Here is a 25,000-nt window from a genome sequence, read left to right on the forward strand (position 1 = left end):
CATGACTCAGGGACTGATTACCTCAAGACTCCGGTGCTCTCCACTAACACCATGACTCAGGGACTGATTACCTCAAGACTCCGGTGCTCTCCACTAACACCATGACTCAGGGACTGATTACCTCAAGACTCCGGTGCTCTCCACTAACACCATGACTCAGGGACTGATTACCTCAAGACTCCGGTGCTCTCCACTAACACCATGACTCAGGGACTGATTACCTCAAGACTCCGGTGCTCTCCACTAACACCATGACTCAGGGACTGATTACCTCAAGACTCCGGTGCTCTCCACTAACACCATGACTCAGGGACTGATTACCTCAAGACTCCGGTGCTCTCCACTAACACCATGACTCAGGGACTGATTACCTCAAGACTCCGGTGCTCTCCACTAACACCATGACTCAGGGACTGATTACCTCAAGACTCCGGTGCTCTCCACTAACACCATGACTCAGGGACTGATTACCTCAAGACTCCGGTGCTCTCCACTAACACCATGACTCAGGGACTGATTACCTCAAGACTCCGGTGCTCTCCACTAACACCATGACTCAGGGACTGATTACCTCAAGACTCCGGTGCTCTCCACTAACACCATGACTCAGGGACTGATTACCTCAAGACTCCGGTGCTCTCCACTAACACCATGACTCAGGGACTGATTACCTCAAGACTCCGGTGCTCTCCACTAACACCATGACTCAGGGACTGATTACCTCAAGACTCCGGTGCTCTCCACTAACACCATGACTCAGGGACTGATTACCTCAAGACTCCGGTGCTCTCCACTAACACCATGACTCAGGGACTGATTACCTCAAGACTCCGGTGCTCTCCACTAACACCATGACTCAGGGACTGATTACCTCAAGACTCCGGTGCTCTCCACTAACACCATGACTCAGGGACTGATTACCTCAAGACTCCGGTGCTCTCCACTAACACCATGACTCAGGGACTGATTACCTCAAGACTCCGGTGCTCTCCACTAACACCATGACTCAGGGACTGATTACCTCAAGACTCCGGTGCTCTCCACTAACACCATGACTCAGGGACTGATTACCTCAAGACTCCGGTGCTCTCCACTAACACCATGACTCAGGGACTGATTACCTCAAGACTCCGGTGCTCTCCACTAACACCATGACTCAGGGACTGATTACCTCAAGACTCCGGTGCTCTCCACTAACACCATGACTCAGGGACTGATTACCTCAAGACTCCGGTGCTCTCCACTAACACCATGACTCAGGGACTGACTACCTCAAGACTCCACCATGACTCAGGGACTGATTACTCTCCGGTGCTCTCCACTAACACCATGACTCAGGGACTGACTACCTCAAGACTCCGGTGCTCTCCACTAACACCATGACTCAGGGACTGACTACCTCAAGACTCCGGTGCTCTCCACTAACACCATGACTCAGGGACTGATTACCTCAAGACTCCGGTGCTCTCCACTAACACCATGACTCAGGGACTGATTACCTCAAGACTCCGGTGCTCTCCACTAACACCATGACTCAGGGACTGATTACCTCAAGACTCCGGTGCTCTCCACTAACACCATGACTCAGGGACTGATTACCTCAAGACTCCGGTGCTCTCCACTAACACCATGACTCAGGGACTGATTACCTCAAGACTCCGGTGCTCTCCACTAACACCATGACTCAGGGACTGATACCTCAAGACTCCGGTGCTCTCCACTAACACCATGACTCAGGGACTGATTACCTCAAGACTCCGGTGCTCTCCACTAACACCATGACTCAGGGACTGACTACCTCAAGACTCCGGTGCTCTCCACTAACACCATGACTCAGGGACTGATTACCTCAAGACTCCGGTGCTCTCCACTAACACCATGACTCAGGGACTGATTACCTCAAGACTCCGGTGCTCTCCACTAACACCATGACTCAGGGACTGATTACCTCAAGACTCCGGTGCTCTCCACTAACACCATGACACAGGGACTGATTACCTCAAGACTCCGGTGCTCTCCACTAACACCATGACTCAGGGACTGATTACCTCAAGACTCCGGTGCTCTCCACTAACACCATGACACAGGGACTGATTACCTCAAGACTCCGGTGCTCTCCACTAACACCATGACTCAGGGACTGATTACCTCAAGACTCCGGTGCTCTCCACTAACACCATGACTCAGGGACTGATTACCTCAAGACTCCGGTGCTCTCCACTAACACCATGACTCAGGGACTGATTACCTCAAGACTCCGGTGCTCTCCACTAACACCATGACTCAGGGACTGATTACCTCAAGACTCCGGTGCTCTCCACTAACACCATGACTCAGGGACTGATTACCTCAAGACTCCGGTGCTCTCCACTAACACCATGACTCAGGGACTGATTACCTCAAGACTCCGGTGCTCTCCACTAACACCATGACTCAGGGACTGATTACCTCAAGACTCCGGTGCTCTCCACTAACACCATGACTCAGGGACTGATTACCTCAAGACTCCGGTGCTCTCCACTAACACCATGACTCAGGGACTGATTACCTCAAGACTCCGGTGCTCTCCACTAACACCATGACTCAGGGACTGATTACCTCAAGACTCCGGTGCTCTCCACTAACACCATGACTCAGGGACTGATTACCTCAAGACTCCGGTGCTCTCCACTAACACCATGACTCACCATGACTCAGGACTGATTACCTCAAGACTCCGGTGCTCTCCACTAACACCATGACTCAGGGACTGATTACCTCAAGACTCCGGTGCTCTCCACTAACACCATGACTCAGGGACTGATTACCTCAAGACTCCGGTGCTCTCCACTAACACCATGACTCAGGGACTGATTACCTCAAGACTCCGGTGCTCTCCACTAACACCATGACTCAGGGACTGATTACCTCAAGACTCCGGTGCTCTCCACTAACACCATGACTCAGGGACTGATTACCTCAAGACTCCGGTGCTCTCCACTAACACCATGACTCAGGGACTGATTACCTCAAGACTCCGGTGCTCTCCACTAACACCATGACTCAGGGACTGATTACCTCAAGACTCCGGTGCTCTCCACTAACACCATGACTCAGGGACTGATTACCTCAAGACTCCGGTGCTCTCCACTAACACCATGACTCAGGGACTGATTACCTCAAGACTCCGGTGCTCTCCACTAACACCATGACTCAGGGACTGATTACCTCAAGACTCCGGTGCTCTCCACTAACACCATGACTCAGGGACTGATTACCTCAAGACTCCGGTGCTCTCCACTAACACCATGACTCAGGGACTGATTACCTCAAGACTCCGGTGCTCTCCACTAACACCATGACTCAGGGACTGATTACCTCAAGACTCCGGTGCTCTCCACTAACACCATGACTCAGGGACTGATTACCTCAAGACTCCGGTGCTCTCCACTAACACCATGACTCAGGGACTGATTACCTCAAGACTCCGGTGCTCTCCACTAACACCATGACTCAGGGACTGATTACCTCAAGACTCCGGTGCTCTCAACTAACACCATGACTCAGGGACTGATTACCTCAAGACTCCGGTGCTCTCCACTAACACCATGACTCAGGGACTGATTACCTCAAGACTCCGGTGCTCTCCACTAACACCATGACTCAGGGACTGATTACCTCAAGACTCCGGTGCTCTCCACTAACACCATGACTCAGGGACTGATTATCTCAAGACTCCGGTGCTCTCCACTAACACCATGACTCAGGGACTGATTACCTCAAGACTCCGGTGCTCTCCACTAACACCATGACTCAGGGACTGATTACCTCAACACTCCGGTGCTCTCCACTAACACCATGACTCAGGGACTGATTACCTCAAGACTCCGGTGCTCTCCACTAACACCATGACTCAGGGACTGATTACCTCAAGACTCCGGTGCTCTCCACTAACACCATGACTCAGGGACTGATTACCTCAAGACTCCGGTGCTCTCCACTAACACCATGACTCAGGGACTGATTACCTCAAGACTCCGGTGCTCTCCACTAACACCATGACTCAGGGACTGATTACCTCAAGACTCCGGTGCTCTCCACTAACACCATGACTCAGGGACTGATTACCTCAAGACTCCGGTGCTCTCCACTAACACCATGACTCAGGGACTGATTACCTCAAGACTCCGGTGCTCTCAACTAACACCATGACTCAGGGACTGATTACCTCAAGACTCCGGTGCTCTCCACTAACACCATGACTCAGGGACTGATTACCTCAAGACTCCGGTGCTCTCCACTAACACCATGACTCAGGGACTGATTACCTCAAGACTCCGGTGCTCTCCACTAACACCATGACTCAGGGACTGATTACCTCAAGACTCCGGTGCTCTCCACTAACACCATGACTCAGGGACTGATTACCTCAAGACTCCGGTGCTCTCCACTAACACCATGACTCAGGGACTGATTACCTCAAGACTCCGGTGCTCTCCACTAACACCATGACTCAGGGACTGATTACCTCAAGACTCCGGTGCTCTCCACTAACACCATGACTCAGGGACTGATTACCTCAAGACTCCGGTGCTCTCCACTAACACCATGACTCAGGGACTGATTACCTCAACACTCCGGTGCTCTCCACTAACACCATGACTCAGGGACTGATTACCTCAAGACTCCGGTGCTCTCCACTAACACCATGACTCAGGGACTGATTACCTCAAGACTCCGGTGCTCTCCACTAACACCATGACTCAGGGACTGATTACCTCAAGACTCTGGTGCTCTCCACTAACACCATGACTCAGGGACTGATTACCTCAAGACTCCGGTGCTCTCAACTAACACCATGACTCAGGGACTGATTACCTCAAGACTCCGGTGCTCTCCACTAACACCATGACTCAGGGACTGATTACCTCAAGACTCCGGTGCTCTCCACTAACACCATGACTCAGGGACTGATTACCTCAAGACTCCGGTGCTCTCCACTAACACCATGACTCAGGGACTGATTACCTCAAGACTCCGGTGCTCTCCACTATCACCATGACTCAGGGACTGATTACCTCAAGACTCCGGTGCTCTCCACTAACACCATGACTCAGGGACTGATTACCTCAAGACTCCGGTGCTCTCAACTAACACCATGACTCAGGGACTGATTACCTCAAGACTCCGGTGCTCTCCACTAACACCATGACTCAGGGACTGATTACCTCAAGACTCCGGTGCTCTCCACTAACACCATGACTCAGGGACTGATTACCTCAAGACTCCGGTGCTCTCCACTAACACCATGACTCAGGGACTGATTATCTCAAGACTCCGGTGCTCTCCACTAACACCATGACTCAGGGACTGATTACCTCAACACTCCGGTGCTCTCCACTAACACCATGACTCAGGGACTGATTACCTCAAGACTCCGGTGCTCTCCACTAACACCATGACTCAGGGACTGATTACCTCAAGACTCCGGTGCTCTCCACTAACACCATGACTCAGGGACTGATTACCTCAAGACTCCGGTGCTCTCCACTAACACCATGACTCAGGGACTGATTACCTCAAGACTCCGGTGCTCTCCACTAACACCATGACTCAGGGACTGATTACCTCAAGACTCCGGTGCTCTCCACTAACACCATGACTCAGGGACTGATTACCTCAAGACTCCGGTGCTCTCCACTAACACCATGACTCAGGGACTGATTACCTCAAGACTCCGGTGCTCTCCACTAACACCATGACTCAGGGACTGATTACCTCAAGACTCCGGTGCTCTCCACTAACACCATGACTCAGGGACTGATTACCTCAAGACTCCGGTGCTCTCCACTAACACCATGACTCAGGGACTGATTACCTCAAGACTCCGGTGCTATCCACTAACACCATGACTCAGGGACTGATTACCTCAAGACTCCGGTGCTCTCCACTAACACCATGACTTAGGGACTGATTATCTCAAGACTCCGGTGCTATCCACTAACACCATGACTCAGGGACTGATTACCTCAAGACTCCGGTGCTCTCCACTAACACCATGACTCAGGGACTGATTACCTCAAGACTCAGGTGCTCTTGACTAACACCATGACTCAGGGACTGATTACCTCAAGACTTCGGTGCTCTCCGCTAACACCATGACTCAGGGACTGATTACCTCAAGACTCCGGTGCTCTCCTCTAACACCATGACTCAGGGACTGATTACCTCAAGACTCCGGTGCTCTCCACTAACACCATGACTCAGGGACTGATTACCTCAAGACTCCGGTGCTCTCCACTAACACCATGACTCAGGGACTGATTACCTCAAGACTCCGGTGCTCTCCACTAACACCATGACTCAGGGACTGATTACCTCAAGACTCCGGTGCTCTCCACTAACACCATGACACAGGGACTGATTACCTCAAGACTCCGGTGCTCTCCACTAACACCATGACTCAGGGACTGATTACCTCAAGACTCCGGTGCTCTCCACTAACACCATGACTCAGGGACTGATTACCTCAAGACTCCGGTGCTCTCCACTAACACCATGACTCAGGGACTGATTACCTCAAGACTCCGGTGCTCTCCACTAACACCATGACTCAGGGACTGATTACCTCAAGACTCCGGTGCTCTCCACTAACACCATGACACAGGGACTGATTACCTCAAGACTCCGGTGCTCTCCACTAACACCATGACTCAGGGACTGATTACCTCAAGACTCCGGTGCTCTCCACTAACACCATGACTCAGGGACTGATTACCTCAAGACTCCGGTGCTCTCCACTAACACCATGACTCAGGGACTGATTACCTCAAGACTCCGGTGCTCTCCACTAACACCATGACTCAGGGAGTGATTACCTCAAGACTCCGGTGCTCTCCACTAACACCATGACTCAGGGACTGATTACCTCAAGACTCCGGTGCTCTCCACTAACACCATGACTCAGGGACTGATTACCTCAAGACTCCGGTGCTCTCCACTAACACCATGACTCAGGGACTGATTACCTCAAGACTCCGGTGCTCTCCACTAACACCATGACTCAGGGACTGATTACCTCAAGACTCCGGTGCTCTCCACTAACACCATGACTCAGGGACTGATTACCTCAACACTCCGGTGCTCTCCACTAACACCATGACTCAGGGACTGATTACCTCAAGACTCCGGTGCTCTCCACTAACACCATGACTCAGGGACTGATTACCTCAAGACTCCGGTGCTCTCCACTAACACCATGACTCAGGGACTGATTACCTCAAGACTCCGGTGCTCTCCACTAACACCATGACTCAGGGACTGATTACCTCAAGACTCCGGTGCTCTCCACTAACACCATGACTCAGGGACTGATTACCTCAAGACTCCGGTGCTCTCCACTAACACCATGACTCAGGGACTGATTACCTCAAGACTCCGGTGCTCTCCACTAACACCATGACTCAGGGACTGATTACCTCAAGACTCCGGTGCTCTCCACTAACACCATGACTCAGGGACTGATTACCTCAAGACTCCGGTGCTCTCCACTAACACCATGACTCAGTGACTGATTACCTCATCTTTTGCATATAGTTCTTCTGTCTTCAGATTATGCTCACAAAAAAAAAAGATGCCCACTTGTCGAACATGTTGTTAGTTCTTCAATAATTATCTATTAAAATGTACCTAGGAGCACATTAGCACATTACCTGAACAAATCCGATGTTAGTAAGTACAGACGAATTTGCAATTACGGTGTCCCGTGGCTCGGTTGGCAACGCTCTCGCCTCGCACACTGAGTGTCCGTGGTTCAGTCTCAGTCATAGGTGGAAACGTTAGGCATGTTTCCTTACACCTGCCGTCCCAGTTCACCTAGTAATAAGTAGGTGCCTGGGTGTCAGCCGTGTGGTGTGGGAGGTATCCTGGGGGACAAGATTGAAGAACAAAGTCCTCTACGACGCACTCTTTCTTGGGTTATCCGGGTGGATAACCCTCGGGTTAGAAATCTTATCCTAACTAGTACCCTAAAAAGCAACTGTTTACGTTCCTAGGTTAGGTTAGGTTAAGTTAGGTTAAGTTAGATTTGTCAGGAAACACGTCACGTGTTTTCTGACGCGGGTCTTAGTGTTATGATGACCCGCAGCTGGAGCTTACATACAGAAAGGGAGTGTAAATTTTACCTTATTCCTAGTAATGACCCTCGTATTGTAGATAGTCTTAATGACCCTCGTGTAGTAGATAGTCTTAATGACCCTCGTGTAGTAGATAGTCTTAATGACCCTCGTGTAGTAGATAGTCTTAATGACCCTCGTATTGTAGATAGTCTTAATGACCCTCGTGTAGTAGATAGTCTTAATGACCCTCGTGTAGTAGTCTTAATTACCCTCGTGTAGTAGATAGTCTTAATGACCCTCGTATTGTAGATAGTCTTAATGACCCTCGTGTAGTAGATAGTCTTAATGACCCTCGTGTAGTAGATAGTCTTAATGACCCTCGTGTAGTAGATAGTCTTAATGACCCTCGTATTGTAGATAGTCTTAATGACCCTCGTGTAGTAGATAGTCTTAATGACCCTCGTATTGTAGATAGTCTTAATGACCCTCGTGTAGTAGATAGTCTTAATGACCCTCGTGTAGTAGATAGTCTTAATGACCCTCGTATTGTAGTCTTAATGACCCTCGTGTAGTAGATAGTCTTAATGACCCTCGTATTGTAGATAGTCTTAATGACCCTCGTGTAGTAGATAGTCTTAATGACCCTCGTGTAGTAGATAGTCTTAATGACCCTCGTGTAGTAGATAGTCTTAATGACCCTCGTATTGTAGATAGTCTTAATGACCCTCGTGTAGTAGATAGTCTTAATGACCCTCGTATTGTAGATAGTCTTAATGACCCTCGTGTAGTAGATAGTCTTAATGACCCTCGTATTGTAGATAGTCTTAATGACCCTCGTGTAGTAGATAGTCTTAATGACCCTCGTGTAGTAGATAGTCTTAATGACCCTCGTATTGTAGATAGTCTTAATGACCCTCGTATTGTAGATAGTCTTAATGACCCTCGTATTGTAGATAGTCTTAATGACCCTCGTATTGTAGATAGTCTTAATGACCCTCGTATTGTAGATAGTCTTAATGACCCTCGTATTGTAGATAGTCTTAATGACCCTCGTGTAGTAGATAGTCTTAATGACCCTCGTGTAGTAGATAGTCTTAATGACCCTCGTATTGTAGATAGTCTTAATGACCCTCGTGTAGTAGATAGTCTTAATGACCCTCGTGTAGTAGATAGTCTTTTTAGTATGATAATAAGATGTTATCTTCATTATAGAATAATAAGAAAATATTATAACCTTTATATTACAATAATAAGGTAAAAGGACCCCAATGGAAATAAGTCACTCTGTCTGACTTTTTTGGGTTATCCTAGGTTATCCCAGGTTATCCCAGGTTCTCTACACATATGCTGCTATGTATGATAATTCTATGTAACTGTATTTGTGTATACCTGTATAAACTTACTTACAGTGGAACCCGGGTGTTTGAACTTAGTTGGTTCCTAGTTGGTGTTCGTACTGCGAAAGGTTCGATGTGGGAAACAACATTTGCAAGGCTTTAATTATCATTCTCACACAGTGGAGGAGGTTGAACTGACTCTTACAAAAGTCTCTGAGAGTCAGGTCAGTGTCAGAGGCCACTTCAAAGTTTTTTACAACTGAATTGTAAGCAAGTCAGCGCGTTGGGACTCCAGAAAAGCGTTCAGTAGACCATGACTCGGAACTTATTACGGGAATGGACCGCAGTAAACAAATGGACCGCAGTAAAAAATGGACCGTAGTAAACAAATGGACCGTAGTAAACAAATGGACCGCAGTAAACAAATGGACCGCAGTAAACAAATGGACCGCAGTAAACAAATGGACCGCAGTAAACAAATGGACCGCAGTAAACAAATGGACCGCAGTAAACAAATGGACCGCAGTAAACAAATGGACCGCAGTAAACAAATGGACCGCAGTAAACAAATGGACCGCAGTAAACAAATGGACCGTAGTAAACAAATGGACCGCAGTAAACAAATGGACCGCAGTAAACAAATGGACCGCAGTAAACAAATGGACCACAGTAAACAAATGGACCGCAGTAAACAAATGGACCGCAGTAAACAAATGGACCGCAGTAAACAAATGGACCGCAGTAAACAAATGGACCGCAGTAAACAAATGGACCACAGTAAACAAATGGACCGCAGTAAACAAATGGACCGCAGTAAACAAATGGACCGCAGTAAACAAATGGACCGCAGTAAACAAATGGACCGCAGTAAACAAACATACAATTTGACGATGCAGTAAACTGGAACCGACAGTAAAGCTTTGTTATGGAAGGTGAAAATTGGTGATCATGGCAGCGAAATTAGCAACTTGTCTTTCGTTTGGAAGCGTGGAATCACCAGTTTTTTGAAAAATCCAAGTTCTCTGAAAATATCAGAAAAAGTATCATCGTGCTTTTTTTCCTTGAGTTTTTTTAATATCACATAAAAACACATCATCAATATCATCCTGTATGACGTGATATTAATCTTCACACGAATGATTTGTCATCATACTGACGGTTGTATGATATTCTAAGACTTTTGCTTATATTTTGTTTTGTGTGTTTTTATTGTTCGTCTTTGGGATTTTTTCTTAAATTCATATTCGTGTAAATGCTTTTGTTGATATCTTACCATCTGATGACACGAGGTAGTGTTTTGTGGCAACACTGTTACGGAACATGTCCGATACGTGTTCTGTTACAGATATAACTGGATATTAACCTGTTCCAGCATAATTTAAAAGCTCTTCTATTTTCAAATGATTTTATTTCTAGCTTTCTTCATTTGTGTTTCAGTGTTAGTTAATCTTTTATCAGTTTTGCTTTTGGTTTCTTTTTTTACGCTTTCCTGAAGTTCGTGTAAGCTGTGATCAGCTTCACTGTATATTGGGTCACTGTTTATTGTATATTATCTGTATAACACACATGTCCTGCTTATCACCTAGTCAGTTTTGTAGGCTAGTTATGTAGCACTGCACCTGCTACGTGTCAGGACCACGGTCCTTTTTTTTTTTTTTTTTTTGCCTGGCCCATGACCAAGTTCCGGGAGCAGAAAGACTCTCGGAACTTATCAAAGCCAGGATAACTTGCTAAAATAACCCCAGTGTGAGTTCAAAGTTCAGAATAAAGTGATTACGACTGGTGGAAGTTACGAAAGGTAGTTAGGTTCATTATGTGTGAGACTTACGAAATGTTGGAGGGATGTCGTAACACAAATGAACATTGCGTTTAGTAACACCTCTCCAGCAGCCTTATTATTTGAACATCAAAATGGTATACAATACCGACAGGTTGTTAGGTAAGACACATATGCAACAGTTAGACAACTTTATTCCGAAACGTTTCGCCTACACAGTAGGCGAAGAAGCCTACTGTGTAGGCGAAACGTTTCGGAATAAAGTTGTCTAACTGTTGCATATGTGTCTTACCTAACAGCCTTATTATTGTCATATTTAATTTTAACTCTCGGTTCAGAAAAGAAAAGACAGAAATTTCAAAGAATATTTTTGACATGTACATGTATATATTAAATATATTATGGTATTTACACGCATTCAACACTTGTTCGCAGCTCTCATACTATATAATCACACTTTTAACAATAAAGCAGTAAAAAAAAAATTCTTAATATGTTAATGAAGTTAAATTATTGGATAATGAATTATGTTATATCATCACTGGCACTCTTGACCGAGAGAGGGACGGTGTTGCACTCTGGGTGCCTAAGCTTAAGTCGTAGTAGCAAGCTTAGCCACCTGTTTGCTTGCATTTTTATTCACAAAGACGCTGTGTCCTTTTAGCTGAGATGCGCCGGGAGTGCCAAAAACAAAAGCTTGCTGAGACGCTGCCAGGGCAGGACTGCTGCTGCCGAAGGCCGCAGAAGTGTCTGCTGAAAGACCTCCGGTGCTGTGTGTTGTGAAAGTATTAAATGAAGGTCCCGTGGAGAATCCGGAAACTTGGGAGCTTCCAGCGGAGTTTCCTGACCCGAAGAATCTTGCTCCTCCTTTTGGTAGATTTCTTAATAGAATCGATGGTACTCGAACTCCCTGACCAATGCCAGAACCAAAGGAAGCACCAAATCTGGAAGAGGTTGCAGCAGCTCTGGAGGACGCAGTCGAACTTATCGGTGTCACATCTAATTTTGTAATTGAGCCACTTAGAGAGGAGGCAGCAGATGCGACATCGGAAGACAGCCCTAATCCCCCCACAGGTACTTTACTATCTAGTTGACCAACTGTAAAGGTTGCACTGGGAACGGGGAGTGAACGCTGAGTTATGAGAAGTGGTTGTTGAGACACAAGAGCGGAGGTAACAGGACTAATGCTAGAGCCAGATACGTCAAAGGAACTACTAATACCAGTGGAAGCGGCAGCATTACCTACGCTATTTGAACTAACAGTACTGCTAAATTTAGAAGCACCAAAGCTGGTAGAACTGACACTACCAGAACCAGAAATACCAGATACTGTTAATGCAGGACCAGCCGTCAAAGCGGAAGAAACCGATTTACCTCTGGATCTACCTGCTCCGGTGGCACCAACGAAAATACCTGGACCAATTCCAGCAGATGCTCTGGATTTAGCAGTTGTCAGAAGAGGAGCAACACTTTCTCCTGTTCCTCCACTTCCGAAACTTATGGGCGAAGATCCAGCAGACGATGGAAGACCAGTCGCTTGCAAGCGAATATCAAAGTCCGTACTCTGTCCTCCAACATCCACTGAACCCAGTCCTCCAAGAGAGGCAATAGGGGCAGTATCTAGTTGCACTGATGTTCCAAGATTATTGTGGCCAGCAAAATTTAGTTGTCCTGCCGTTCCAAAAGCGCTGTGACCAACAGTATCTAGTTTTCCTGCAGTTCCAAGATTATTGTGGGTAAGGAGAAAAACAGGAACTTGGGTACCTGAAGCTCCCAGTGAGCCGTGAGAGCCAAGCAAGTTAGCCGTAACAAGTTCCTTTGACGGACCATCGCCTAGATTAAAGGAACCAGAGCCTCCTTTAAAACCTCCTGCTCCAAAAGCGTTTCCGAAGGCACCTGGATGCAAGAGTAAGATTGGCACTTGAGTTAATCCTTGAAATCCAAACGTGGCTCCGGAAGAACTGGAGGAGGACGACGACGACGCAGAAGCACTTGAGCCTCCAGCTGTAAATCCCCCAACAAATCCACTTGTTCCAGCAGGTCCAATTCCAGAGGTAACACCAAAGCCTTCGCTTGACCCGGCAGAGAATCCTCCAGCAGACTTGACAGTGCTTACATGACCGGCGCTACCGTCAACACCAAATGAACCACCATGAGCACTGCCAAACTCTCCAACACCTGCAGTACTTAGAACTGCATTTGTGTCAACTATTTCTAATGCTTTATCACTGCTGACTGCTGAGGCAATACCCCCTGAAGCCTCACTAAATCCTGAAGTTCCTCCACCAAATTCAGCTGTTCCTCCAAATCCAGCAGCTCCTGACGCTCCAGCTGACACAGCTTCAGCTGTCAGTGCCCCTGCAGAAGCTCCTCCACCTGTCGATACCCCGAAACCTGAGGTTCCAAATCCAGATCCTCCTGATGCACTGGTGGAAGTTGCTTCACTAAATCCAGCCTCTCCAAATCCACCTAATACTGATTCTCCAGCCGAAGAGCTTCCAGAGATTCCGCTAAATCCAGCATCTCCGCCAAGTACAATAGCCTCGCCAAATCCAGCCACTCCAGCTGAAGACATTTTAGAAGATTTGCTAAATCCTGCCTCCCCGCCAAATCCAGCTACTCCAGCTGAAGAGGCTCCACTAAATTCAGCTGCATCTGATACTAATCCAGCTTTCAGTGCAGAGGCACTAGCGCCTTCCCCAGATCCGCCTTCTCCAAATCCAGCTGCTCTGGCTGAAGATGCTCCACCAAATCCAGCTGCTCCTGATGCTCCAGCTGAAGAAGCTCCACCAAATCCAGCTGCTCCAGCTGAGGAAACTACACCAAATCCAGTTGCTTCACCAAGACCAACTTCTGATGCTCCAGTTGAAGAGGCCCCACCAAATTCAGCTCCTCCAAATCCAGCTGCTCCAGCTGAAGAGGTTCCACTAAATTCAGCTCCTCCAAATCCAGCTGCTTCAGCTGAAAACGCTCCACCAAATCCAGGAGCTCCTGAAGCCCCAGCTGACACAGCTTCTGATGTCAGTGCCGCTGCAGAAGCTGCTCCACCTGTTGATATCCCGAAACCTGAGGTTCCAAATCCAGATCCTCCTGATGCACTGGAGAAAGTTGCTTCTCTAAATCCAGCCCCTCCAAATCCACCTAATCCTGATTCTCCAGCCGAGGAGCCTCCAGAGATTCCTCCAAATCCAGCATCTCCGCCAAGTACAATAGCCTCGCCAAATCCAGCCCCTCCAGCTGAAGAGATTTCAGAAGATTCGCTAAATCCTGCCTCCCCGCCAATTCCAGCTACTCCAGATGAAGAGGCTCCACCAAATGCAGTTGCATCTGATACTACTCCAGCTGTCAGTGGAGAGGCGGTAGCATCTCCCCCAAATCCGCCTCCTCCAATTCCAGCTGCTCCAGCTGAAGATGCTCCACCAAATTCAGCTGCTCCTGATGCTCCAGCTGAAAAAACTCCACCAAATCCAGTTGTTCCACCAAATCCAACTTCTCCTGATGATAGAGCTGAAGAGTCTCCACCAAATTCAGTTCCTCTAAATCCAGCTGTTCCAACCGAAGAGTCTCCACCAAATTCGGCTGCACCAACTGAAGAAGTTGCACTAAATCCAGCTCCTCCAGTTGAAGAGGCTCCATCAAATCCAGGAGCTCCTGACCCCCCACCTGACACAGCTTCTGCTCTCAGTGCCGCTGCAGAAGCTGCTCCACCTGTCGATATCCCGAAACCTGAGGTCCCAAATCCGGATCCTCCTGATGCGCTGGTGGAAATTGCTTCACTAAATCCAGCTGATACTGATCCGCCAGCTGAGGAGCCTCCAGAGAATCGACTAAATCCTACATTACCACCAAATTCTGCTGCTTCAGATGATCCAGCTGATGAGGCTCGACCAATTCCAGCTACTCCACCCGAAGAGGCTCCACTCAATCCAGCTTCACCAGCTGAAGAGGCTCCACCAAATCCAGCTGTTACAGGTGAGGAGGCTCTACCGAATCCAGCTGCCCCAGCTGCCCCAGCTGAAGAAGCTCCACCAAATCCAGCTGTTAAAGCTGAAGAGGCTCCACCAAATCCAGCTGCTCCAACTGAAGAGGCTTCACCAAATCCAGCTGCTCCAGCTGAAGAGGCTCCACCAAATCCAGCTGTTCCAGCTGAAATAGCTCCACCAAATCCACCTGCTCCAGGTGCACCAGCTGAAGAGGCTCCACCAAATCCAGCTGTTCCTACTGAAGAGGCTCCACCAAATCTAGCTGTTCCAGATGCTCCAACTAAAGAGGCTCCACCAAATCCAGTTGCTCCAGCTGTTAAAGCTGAAGAGGCTTCACCAAATCCACCTGCTCCAGCTGCACCAGCTGAGGAGGTTCCACCAAATCCAGCTGCACTAGCTGAAGAGGCTCCACCAAATCCAGCTGCTCCAACTGAAGAGGCTCCGCCAAATTCAGCTGCTCCAACTGAAGAGGCTCCACCAAATCCAGCTTCTCCAGCTGAAGAGGCTCCACCAATTCCAACTGTTCCAGCTGAAGTAGCTCCACTAAATTCACCTGCTCCAGCTGCACCAGCTGAAGAGGCTCCACCAAATCCAGCTATTCCTACTGAAGAGGTTCCACCAAATCTAGCTGTTCCAGCTGCTCCAGCTGAAGAGGCTCCACCAAATCCAGCTGTTCCTACTGAAGAGGCTCCACCAAATCCAGCTGCTCCAAATGAAGAGGCTCCACCAAATCCAGCTGCTCCAACTGAAGAGGCTCCACCAAATCCAGCTGTTCCTACTGAAGAGGCTCCATCAAATCCAGCTGCTCCAACTGAAGAGGCTCCACCAAATCCAGCTGTCCCAGCTGAAGTAGCTCCACCAAATCCACCTGCTCCAGCTGCACCAGCAGAAGAGGCTCCACCAAATCCAGCTGTTCCTACTGAAGAGGCTCCACCAAATCCAGCTGCTCCAAATGAAGAGGCTCCATCAAATCCAGTTGTTCCAGCTAAAGTAGCTCCACCAAATCCACCTGCTCCAGCTGCACCAGCTGAAGAGGCTCCACCAAATCCAGCTGCTCCAACTGAAGAGGCTCCACCAAATCCAGTTGTTCCAGCTGAAGTAGCTCCACCAAATCCACCTGCTCCAGCTGCACCAGCTGAAGAGGCTCCACCAAATCCAGCTGTTCCTACTGAAGAGGCTCCACCAAATCCAGTTGTTCCAGTTGAAGTAGCTCCACCAAATCCACCTGCTCCAGCTGCACCAGCAGAAGAGGCTCCACCAAATCCAGCTGTTCCTACTGAAGAGGCTCCACCAAATCCAGCTGCTCCAACTGAAGAGGCTCCACCAAATCCAGTTGTTCCAGCTGAAGTAGCTCCACCAAATCCACCTGCTCGAGCTGCACCAGCTGAAGAGGCTCCACCAAATCCAGCTGTTCCTACTGAAGAGGCTCCACCAAATCCAGTTGTTCCATCTGAAGTAGCTCCACCAAATCCACCTGCTCCAGCTGCACCAGCTGAAGAGGCTCCACCAAATCCAGCTCTTCCAGCTGAAGCAGCTCCACCAAATCCACCTGCTCCAGCTGCCCCAGCTGAAGAGGCTCCACCAAATCCAGCTGTTCTTACTGAAGAGGCTCCACCAAATGCAGCTGCTCCAGGTGAAGAGGCTCCACCAAATCCAGCTGTTCCAACTGAAGAGGCTCCACCAAATCCAGCTGTTCCAGCTGAAGCAGCTCCACCAAACCCACCTGCTCCAGCTGCCCCAGCTGAAGAGGCTCCACCAAATCCAGCTCTTCCAGCTGAAGCAGCTCCACCAAATCCACCTGCTCCAGCTGCCCCAGCTGAAGAGGCTCCACCAAATCCAGCTGTTCTTACTGAAGAGGCTCCACCAAATGCAGCTGCTCCAGGTGAAGAGGCTCCACCAAATCCAGCTGTTCCAACTGAAGAGGCTCCACCAAATCCAGCTGTTCCAGCTGAAGAGGCTCCACCAAATCCAGCTGTTCCAGCTGAAGAGGCTCCACCAAATCCAGTTGCTCCAGCTGAAGAGGCTCCACCAAATCCAGCTGTTCCAACTGAAGAGGCTCCACCAAATCCAGCTGTTCTTACTGAAGAGGCTCCACCAAATGCAGTTGCTCCAGGTGAAGAGGCTCCACCAAATCCAGCTGTTCCAACTGAAGAGGCTCCACCAAATCCAGCTGTTACAGCTGAAGAGGCTCCGCCAACTCCGGCTGCTCCAGCTGTGGAAGCTTCTCCAAATCCAGCTGATCCAGCTGAAGAGGCTCCACCAATTCCAACTGCTCCTGCTGTTCCGGTTGAAGAGGCTCCATCAAATGCAGCTGCTCCAATTGAAGAGGCTCCACCAAATCCAGCTGCTCCAGCTGTTCCAGCTGAAGAGGCTCCAACAACTCCGGCTGTTCCAGCTGAAGAGGCTCCTCCAAATCCAGTTGAAGAGGCTCCACCAAATCCAGCTGCTCCAACTGAAGAGGCTCCTCCAAATCCAGCTGATGAGGCTCCACCAAATCCAAAAGCTTGAGAGGAGCTTCGGGAGGAACCTTTTTCTAGTCCTCCAGCGAGTGCTCCACTCTGGCCCCTGGAAACTCCTTTTCTCGAAGAGCCTCTTGGAGCACCCGGGTCTCCTGCCACTCCAGATCCAATTACAACGATGTCTGTCGGGATCTCGTGGACGGTTACCTGAAACAAATGAGCATCTAATGTGTTTCACTATGTGAATGAGTGTATATTATTATTATTATTATTATTACTATTATTAAATCATAATCAGAAGAAGCGCTAAACTCCTAAGGGTCATACTGCGAATGGGGATGAAAGGCAGTCAGGTTCGATTAAGGGAATGGAAGCCTTTTATGCTGTATTAAGAAACCCTCATTCTGCTAGAGAGATGCCATGTGCTGGAGAAAGGGAGAGAGAGAGAGAAAGAGAGAGAGAGAGAGAGTGAGAGAGAGAGAGAGAGAGAAAGTGATGGCGGAGCGCTTTCCCATGAACATAATATGAACCTTGAACCAGTCACTGCAGTAGACCTCACCTTAAAACCTGTCTTGCCGTCATCAGAGTAGACAGCGGTGCGGACGACTCCATCGGCAGACAGGAGACTGTAGCTACCCTGCAGGACGCCGTCCTCCACATATTCAACGCGGTTCTGGTAGTTAGTGGTCGCGTCATCTTTAATCTCGAAGGCGAATTGGTAAGGCATCAAAGGCTGTCGAAAGATGGAGGAGGTATTTACACTCGTGCTTATCAAGGCCGTTCGATTTGCTCAAATCTTTTGTGTTTTGCTGGCTATAATTTTTTTTCTCTTAGTAATGTTTATGTAAGGGCTTGAAGGCAGATCTGGTGCTGCCTGCGTAAAACTTACTAAGCCCTTGTCGCTCCACAAAGCCATTCTTCCTTACAGTACAACTTAGCAGAGTGTGTATTAAAAATATACATACGTACCATATAAAAAAACTTATACAGGGAACATTTCGCTCACCAGGAACATCCTCAGTTCACCAGAGAATAAATAAGTTCTGAAAATATATGTAATCCTGTAAGATTAACAGAACCAGAACTTTTGTCCTGAAGCTTCCGATGTTTCGTACGACTGTATTGCTAACATATTTTAAATGATTCTAGCCAGCACTCCTTTGTCTCCTTTCATGAAGTCCTTAAACCTTATTCCACTTCAAAAGATATCGGATAGCTTTTCCGTGCATGCGGCACGCATGATCATATTCATTGAGTCTTGTATCCAGGTCTCTCACTGTTTTGCTTTCATGGATCATCTCGTAGCCTCCACACGCAATAGCGTCCTGTAGACTATTTCTTTGATGCTGGTACTGGAAGCAGTGGCAGCTGTTGATTACATTGAAAATGACAAATCTTTGTGAGATGCGTTAATTTTAGGGATTCTAGAATACGTTTTCATTTGCTTTTACAATCGTATATAAAATAGTGGGGGAAAGTGAGATATTCTTGGCTACAAATCGTGAATGCCCTAAGAAAAAATTCGATGACGATCCCACGTTCCGTTCTACTATTATGGTCCGAGTAATTATGCATACGTCATCTTTATTTGTGCAGGATGCTGTGAAAAGTTAGCGAGTCGCCAGATTTGCAAGGTAATATTAGAGAAAGCGAAAGTTGTTTGTCCTGTTCTTGAAGAAATTTTAAACCATCAGTAATATGAAAAAAAAACAGTTCGTATAGAGAGTACATTGACAAACAAATAACCTGACTCAGTGAAGGAAATGATGTTTGCTTACCGGATAGGAAATATCTGAACCATCACCATCTTCCGAAGACTCTTCGCTGTCAGAGGAATCTCCGCGATCACCTCCCGATCCACCACCTCTATCGCCGAGGCTTCTAAATCCTCCTCGCTCAAGTCCGCCACCTCCAAAGCCAAAACCTGGGTTTCCGATCCCTCCTGCAGGCTGAGGGAGCAAATATATCGGGCTCTGTCGGGTAGGGCGAGTATCTACGTCTTTCAGTACCGAGGCGGTAGTCGCCCCGACAGCCGCCAGCACCGTCACCAGCTGCAAGAAGCGTCAGAAAATAGTTAACGAAAGCTACGTAATCTGATATATAAACAAAGAAGGTATCCCGACTTATGAAATCGTAATGACACGAACGCAAACAAATCACACGTTCTGTGATCTGTTTGCTGTCGTGTTAATACGATTTCGTGAGTCGTGATGGCGGCTTTGAAGGGATCTGAGCTGGAGCACGTCACAGCCACGCTGGTGTGGGATTCATCTGCAAAAAAAAAAAAAGTGCATTTGTGGTCACAGTAGTGGCCCTTGCTAACCTCCCCATGGTGCACAGAAATACACCTAGCTGTATGAAGCTTATTAGAGCCAGTTGGCCCAGTGGTTAACGCACTGAACTGTGAATTTTAGAACTCACTTGCCATGGGTTCAAATCCCATCCGTTCCGTGAAAAGATGGTATCTCTTTCCTGCATCATTCATTCTCGGCCTATTATTACTCTCCTTACTAAAATGAAGCGTAATATGAAGGTATAAACATGGCTAATACCGAGTTTCAGTGTTTTCTGTTGTTGTTTAGCCGTCCTTCTGTTTGATAATATGAGAAACAAAACATATTTTAAGATTAAAACTATTTTTGAGATCACTTGGTGACGTAGTTGATGATTATGTGGGTCATCGTTTAACTGTGACCTGGTCTCAGGCCAGCACTCTTGGTTGAGGCCCTGGTTATTCAGGCTGTGGGTGCTCCCTACGTGCATTCCGACGTAACCCCAGCTTATCAGAAGTCTTTGGAAGAAAGTTCTTAAGGCTCCATCTTGAAAAAGTTCCATCTTGAAGAGACTTCTTAAGTCCTCGTCTTGAAGAAATTTCTCAAGACTCCCCCTTGAAAAGACTTCTTAAGGCTCCCTCTTGAAGACAGTAAGTGATCTATTTCAAATTACCCCTTACATTTAAAGGGAGGGGATGCTTTAAAAGCCTTGAACCCTTTTTGCTTCTTGACACATCTTAAAGTATTTCTTGCACTCTTCTTTAACTACAGACATTTTATTTCTTTTTAATATAAAGGGTTACTTCTCTGCACGTATGTGGAATCAATTCCTCCAGTATTTTCCAAGTGTAAATTATAATATATCTTTCTCGCCTACGCTCCAGGGAGTACAACATAAATATTTTAGATTCTTAGGGATGCTATGTTTTGTTCACCCACTGTGATGATAGCATCGTCCTTGTTACTTTGATTAAGGACCACCAGACAGTAACTTGTATTATACGGTTTCATTTCTTTTACCAGTAGGCTATCCCCTGTATGTGCAGAATCTCACTGAAAAATAAGCGATTTTAATAGTGATTTTACCAGTGATTTCGTCCACTAGAATGCCAGCACATATGATTAAACAACGATGCCTATATATTCACACATGTGCAAACAACAGGAAGCAGAGAGACTATGTGAGTCGCCCTCGACCTTGCTGACAAATTTTCTGCAACAACTCGAAGTCACAATATCTGTATAAAATCAACAATATATATATCTTGAGGTAAAGCAGCCTCTTCCGAAAGACGCTCTCAACAGAAGATTCACAGCATAAATGTCTTAAAAAAGGACACTTCACAAGGCAGAGTAATTACGTTTCGCAAGAATGGTCACTTCGAGTATCCAGTAACAACTGCAAGCACAAATTAAAACTTTATGACAGATTACAATCCAATCCCGGGATGCGCTCGCGGCGGCCACACTGTGAAGTACCTCTTTCCACATTACGGCGCTGGCTGTCTCCGGAGCCCCTCAAGTGGCGTCTTCGGCTGCTCGAGAGGCACACACGCGATGATTGGGGAACCGGGGGGTATATATACCCTTCCCTGGGGACGAGATGACCTACTAATTGTGGTGCTCGGACGGGGGTGGGTGGCCAGCCCTTCTCCTGGCCGCAGCGCAGGTGAATGCCACCGCTACTGACCCCTCGTATTAGGCGTCGAGGAAGAAAAAAAAGAGTATGGCCATGCGGATCGTCTGGCATGTGTTCTGTAATGCAGTTTAGTGAAGTGGTAGCAAATACGAGAGGAGGCATGAGTGTGTGTGTGTGTGTGTGTGTGTGTGTGTGTGTGTGTGTGTGTGTGTGTGTGTGTGTGTGTGTGTGTGTGTGTGTGTGTGTGTATACTCACCTAGTCACCTAGTTGTACTCACCTAGTTGAGGTTGCGGGGGTCGAGTCCGAGCTCCTGGCCCCGCCTCTTCACTGATCGCTATTAGGTCACTCTCCCTGAGCCGTGAGCTTTATCATACCTCTGCTTAAAGCTATGTATGGATCCTGCCTCCACTACATCGCTTCCCAAACTATTCCACTTACTGACTACTCTGTGGCTGAAGAAATACTTCCTAACATCCCTGTGATTCATCTGTGTCTTCAACTTCCAACTGTGTCCCCTTGTTACTGTGTCCAATCTCTGGAACATCCTGTCTTTGTCCACCTTGTCAATTCCTCTCAGTATTTTGTATGTCGTTATCATGTCCCCCCTATCTCTCCTGTCCTCCAGTGTCGTCAGGTTGATTTCCCTTAACCTCTCCTCGTAGGACATACCTCTTAGCTCTGGGACTAGTCTTGTTGCAAACCTTTGCACTTTATCTAGTTTCTTCACGTGCTTGGCTAGGTGTGGGTTCCAAACTGGTGCCGCATACTCCAATATGGGCCTAACGTACACGGTGTACAGGGTCCTGAATATGTGTGTGTGTGTGTGTGTGTGTGTGTGTGTGTATGTGTGTGTGTGTGTATGTGTGTGTGTGTGTGTGTGTGTGTGTGTGTGTGTGTGTGTATGTGTGTGTGTGTGTGTGTGTGTGTGTGTGTATGTGTGTGTGTGTGTGTGTGTGTGTGTGTGTGTGTGTGTGTGTGTGTGTGTGTGTGTGTGTGTGTGTGTGTGTGTGTGTGTGTGTGTGTGTGTGGGTGTGTGTGTGTGTGTGTGTGTGTGTGTGTGTGTGTGTGTGTGTGTGTGTGTGTACTCACCTATTTGTACTCACCTATTTGTGGTTGCAGGGGTCGAGTCATAGCTCCTGGCCCCGCCTCTTCACTGATTGCTACTAGGTCCTCACTCTCCCTGCTCCATGAGCTTTATCATACCTCGCCTTAAAACTATGTATGGTTCCCGCCTCCACTACTTCACTTTCTAGGCTATTCCACGGCTTGACTACTCTATGACTGAAGAAATACTTCCTAACATCCCTTTGATTCATCTGAGTCTTCAACTTCCAATTGTGACCTCTTGTGTCTGTGTCCCATCTCTGGAACATCCCGTCTTTGTCCACCTCGTCTATTCCGCGCAGTATTTTATATGTCGTTATCATGTCTCCCCTGACCCTCCTTGCCTCCAGTGTCGTCAGGCCGATTTCCCTCAACCTTTTTTCGTAGGACAATCCCCGTAGCTCTGGGACTAGTCTTGTTGCAAACTTTTGCACTTTCTCTAATTTATTGACGTGCTTGACTAGGTGTGGATTCCAAACTGGTGCTGCATACTCCAGTATGGGCCTGACGTAAATGGTATACAGAGTCTTGAACGAATCCTTACTGAGGTATCGGAACGCTATCCGTAGGTTTGCCAGGCGCCCGTATGCTGCAGCAGTTATCTGACTGATGTGCGCCTCGGGAGATATGCTCGGTGTTATACTCACCCCCAGATCTTTTTCCTTGAGTGAGGTTTGCAGACTTTGGTCGTCTAAACTATATTGTGTCTGCGGTCTTCTTTGCCCTTCCCCAATCTTCATGACTTTGCATTTGGCAGGGTTAAACTCAAGGAGCCAGTTGCTGGACCAGGCTTGTAGCCTGTCCAGGTCTCTTTGTAGTCCTGCCTGATCTTCATCCGATTTGATTCTTCTCATTAACTTCACATCGTCCGCAAACAAGGACACTTCTGAGTCTATCCCATCCGTTACGTCATTCACATATACCAAGAACAGCACAGGTCCTAGGACTGACCCCTGTGGAACCCCGCTTGTCACAGGCGCCCACTTGGACACCTCGTCACGTACCATGACTCGTTGTTGCCTCCCTGTCAGGTATTCTCTGATCCATTGCAGTGCCTTTCCTGTTATGTGTGCCTGATCCTCTAGCTTTTGCAGTAACCTTTTGTGACGAACTATGTCGAAGGCCTTCTTGCAGTCCAAAAAAATGCAGTCGATCCACCCCTCTCTCTCTTGTCTTACTTCTGTCACCTTGTCATAAAACTCTAGTAGGTTTGTGACACAGGATTTTCCCTCCTTGAAACCATGCTGGTTGTCAATTATACACTTGTTTCTTTCCAGGTGCTCCACCACTCTCCTCCTGATGATCTTCTCCATGACCTTGCATACTATACACGTTAGTGATACAGGTCTGTAGTTTAGTGCCTCATGTCTGTCTCCCTTTTTAAAAATTGGGACTACATTTGCCATCTTCCATACCTCAGGGAGTTGCCCAGTTTCAAATGATGTGTTGAAGATCTTTGTTAACGGTACACACAATATCTCTGCTCCCACTTTAAGGACCCACGGAGAGATGTTGTCTGGTCCCACCGCCTTTGAGGTGTCAAGTTCGCATAGCAGCTTCTTCACCTCCTCCTTGGTTATATGTACCTCATCCAGCACTTGCTGGTGCACCCCCCTGCTCTGATTTCCTGGAGTCCTACTGGTTTCCACTGTAAATACTTCTTTAAATCTTGTGTTGAGCTCCTGACATACCTCTCGGTCGTTTCTTGTGAATTCCCCATCACCCTTACTCAGTCTGATTACCTGGTCCTTGACTGTTGTTTTCCTCCTGATGTGACTGTACAACAGCTTCGGGTCAGTCTTGACTTTCGATGCAATGTCATTTTCGTATTGCCGCTGAGCCTCCCTTCTTATCTGTGCATATTCGTTTCTGACTCTTCGGCTAATCTTTATTTTCCTGAGTTCTCTGTCTTCTGTACCTTTTTCATTCTCTAGTACACCTAGTTTTTGCCTCCCTACACCTTTGGGTGAACCAAGGACTCGTTCTGTTCTTCCCATTATTTCTGTTTCCCTTAGGAACAAACCTCTCCTCTGCCTCCTTGCATTTTGTTGCCACATAGTCCATCATTTCTTGTACTGGTTTTCCTGTCAGTTCCCTCTCCCACTGAATGTCTTGAAAGAAGTTCCTCAAGCCTGAGTAGTTCCCCCTTTTGTAGTTTGGTTTTTCCCACCCTATTCCTGCTGCTCTCTCCACTTGGAGCTCAACTATGTAGTCGAAGCACAGAACCACATGATCACTAGCTCCCAGGGGCCTTTCATACATGATATCCTCGATGTCAGAACTACTCAAGGTGAATACAAGGTCCAGTCTTGCTGGTTCATCCTCTCCTCT

General features: G+C 47.7%; 1 protein-coding gene across 1 annotated transcript; it reads right to left on the reverse strand.

Annotated features, from left to right (window-relative positions):
- Positions 1-11,752: 11,752 nt before the first annotated feature.
- On the reverse strand, positions 11,753-21,505 carry LOC128685823 (uncharacterized PE-PGRS family protein PE_PGRS54-like). Its single transcript, XM_053772509.2, has 4 exons — positions 21,405-21,505; positions 19,431-19,703; positions 18,212-18,385; positions 11,753-17,859 (listed from the first exon to the last, which is right to left on the reverse strand). The coding sequence occupies exons 1-4, from the start codon at positions 21,414-21,416 to the stop codon at positions 11,803-11,805; spliced, it is 6,516 nt and encodes a 2,171-aa protein (XP_053628484.2). The 5' UTR covers positions 21,417-21,505; the 3' UTR covers positions 11,753-11,802.
- Between the last annotated feature and the right edge of the window lie 3,495 nt (positions 21,506-25,000).

This window comes from Cherax quadricarinatus, chromosome 23 (genome assembly GCF_038502225.1).
Source record: "Cherax quadricarinatus isolate ZL_2023a chromosome 23, ASM3850222v1, whole genome shotgun sequence".
Lineage (NCBI taxonomy): Eukaryota > Metazoa > Arthropoda > Malacostraca > Decapoda > Parastacidae > Cherax > Cherax quadricarinatus.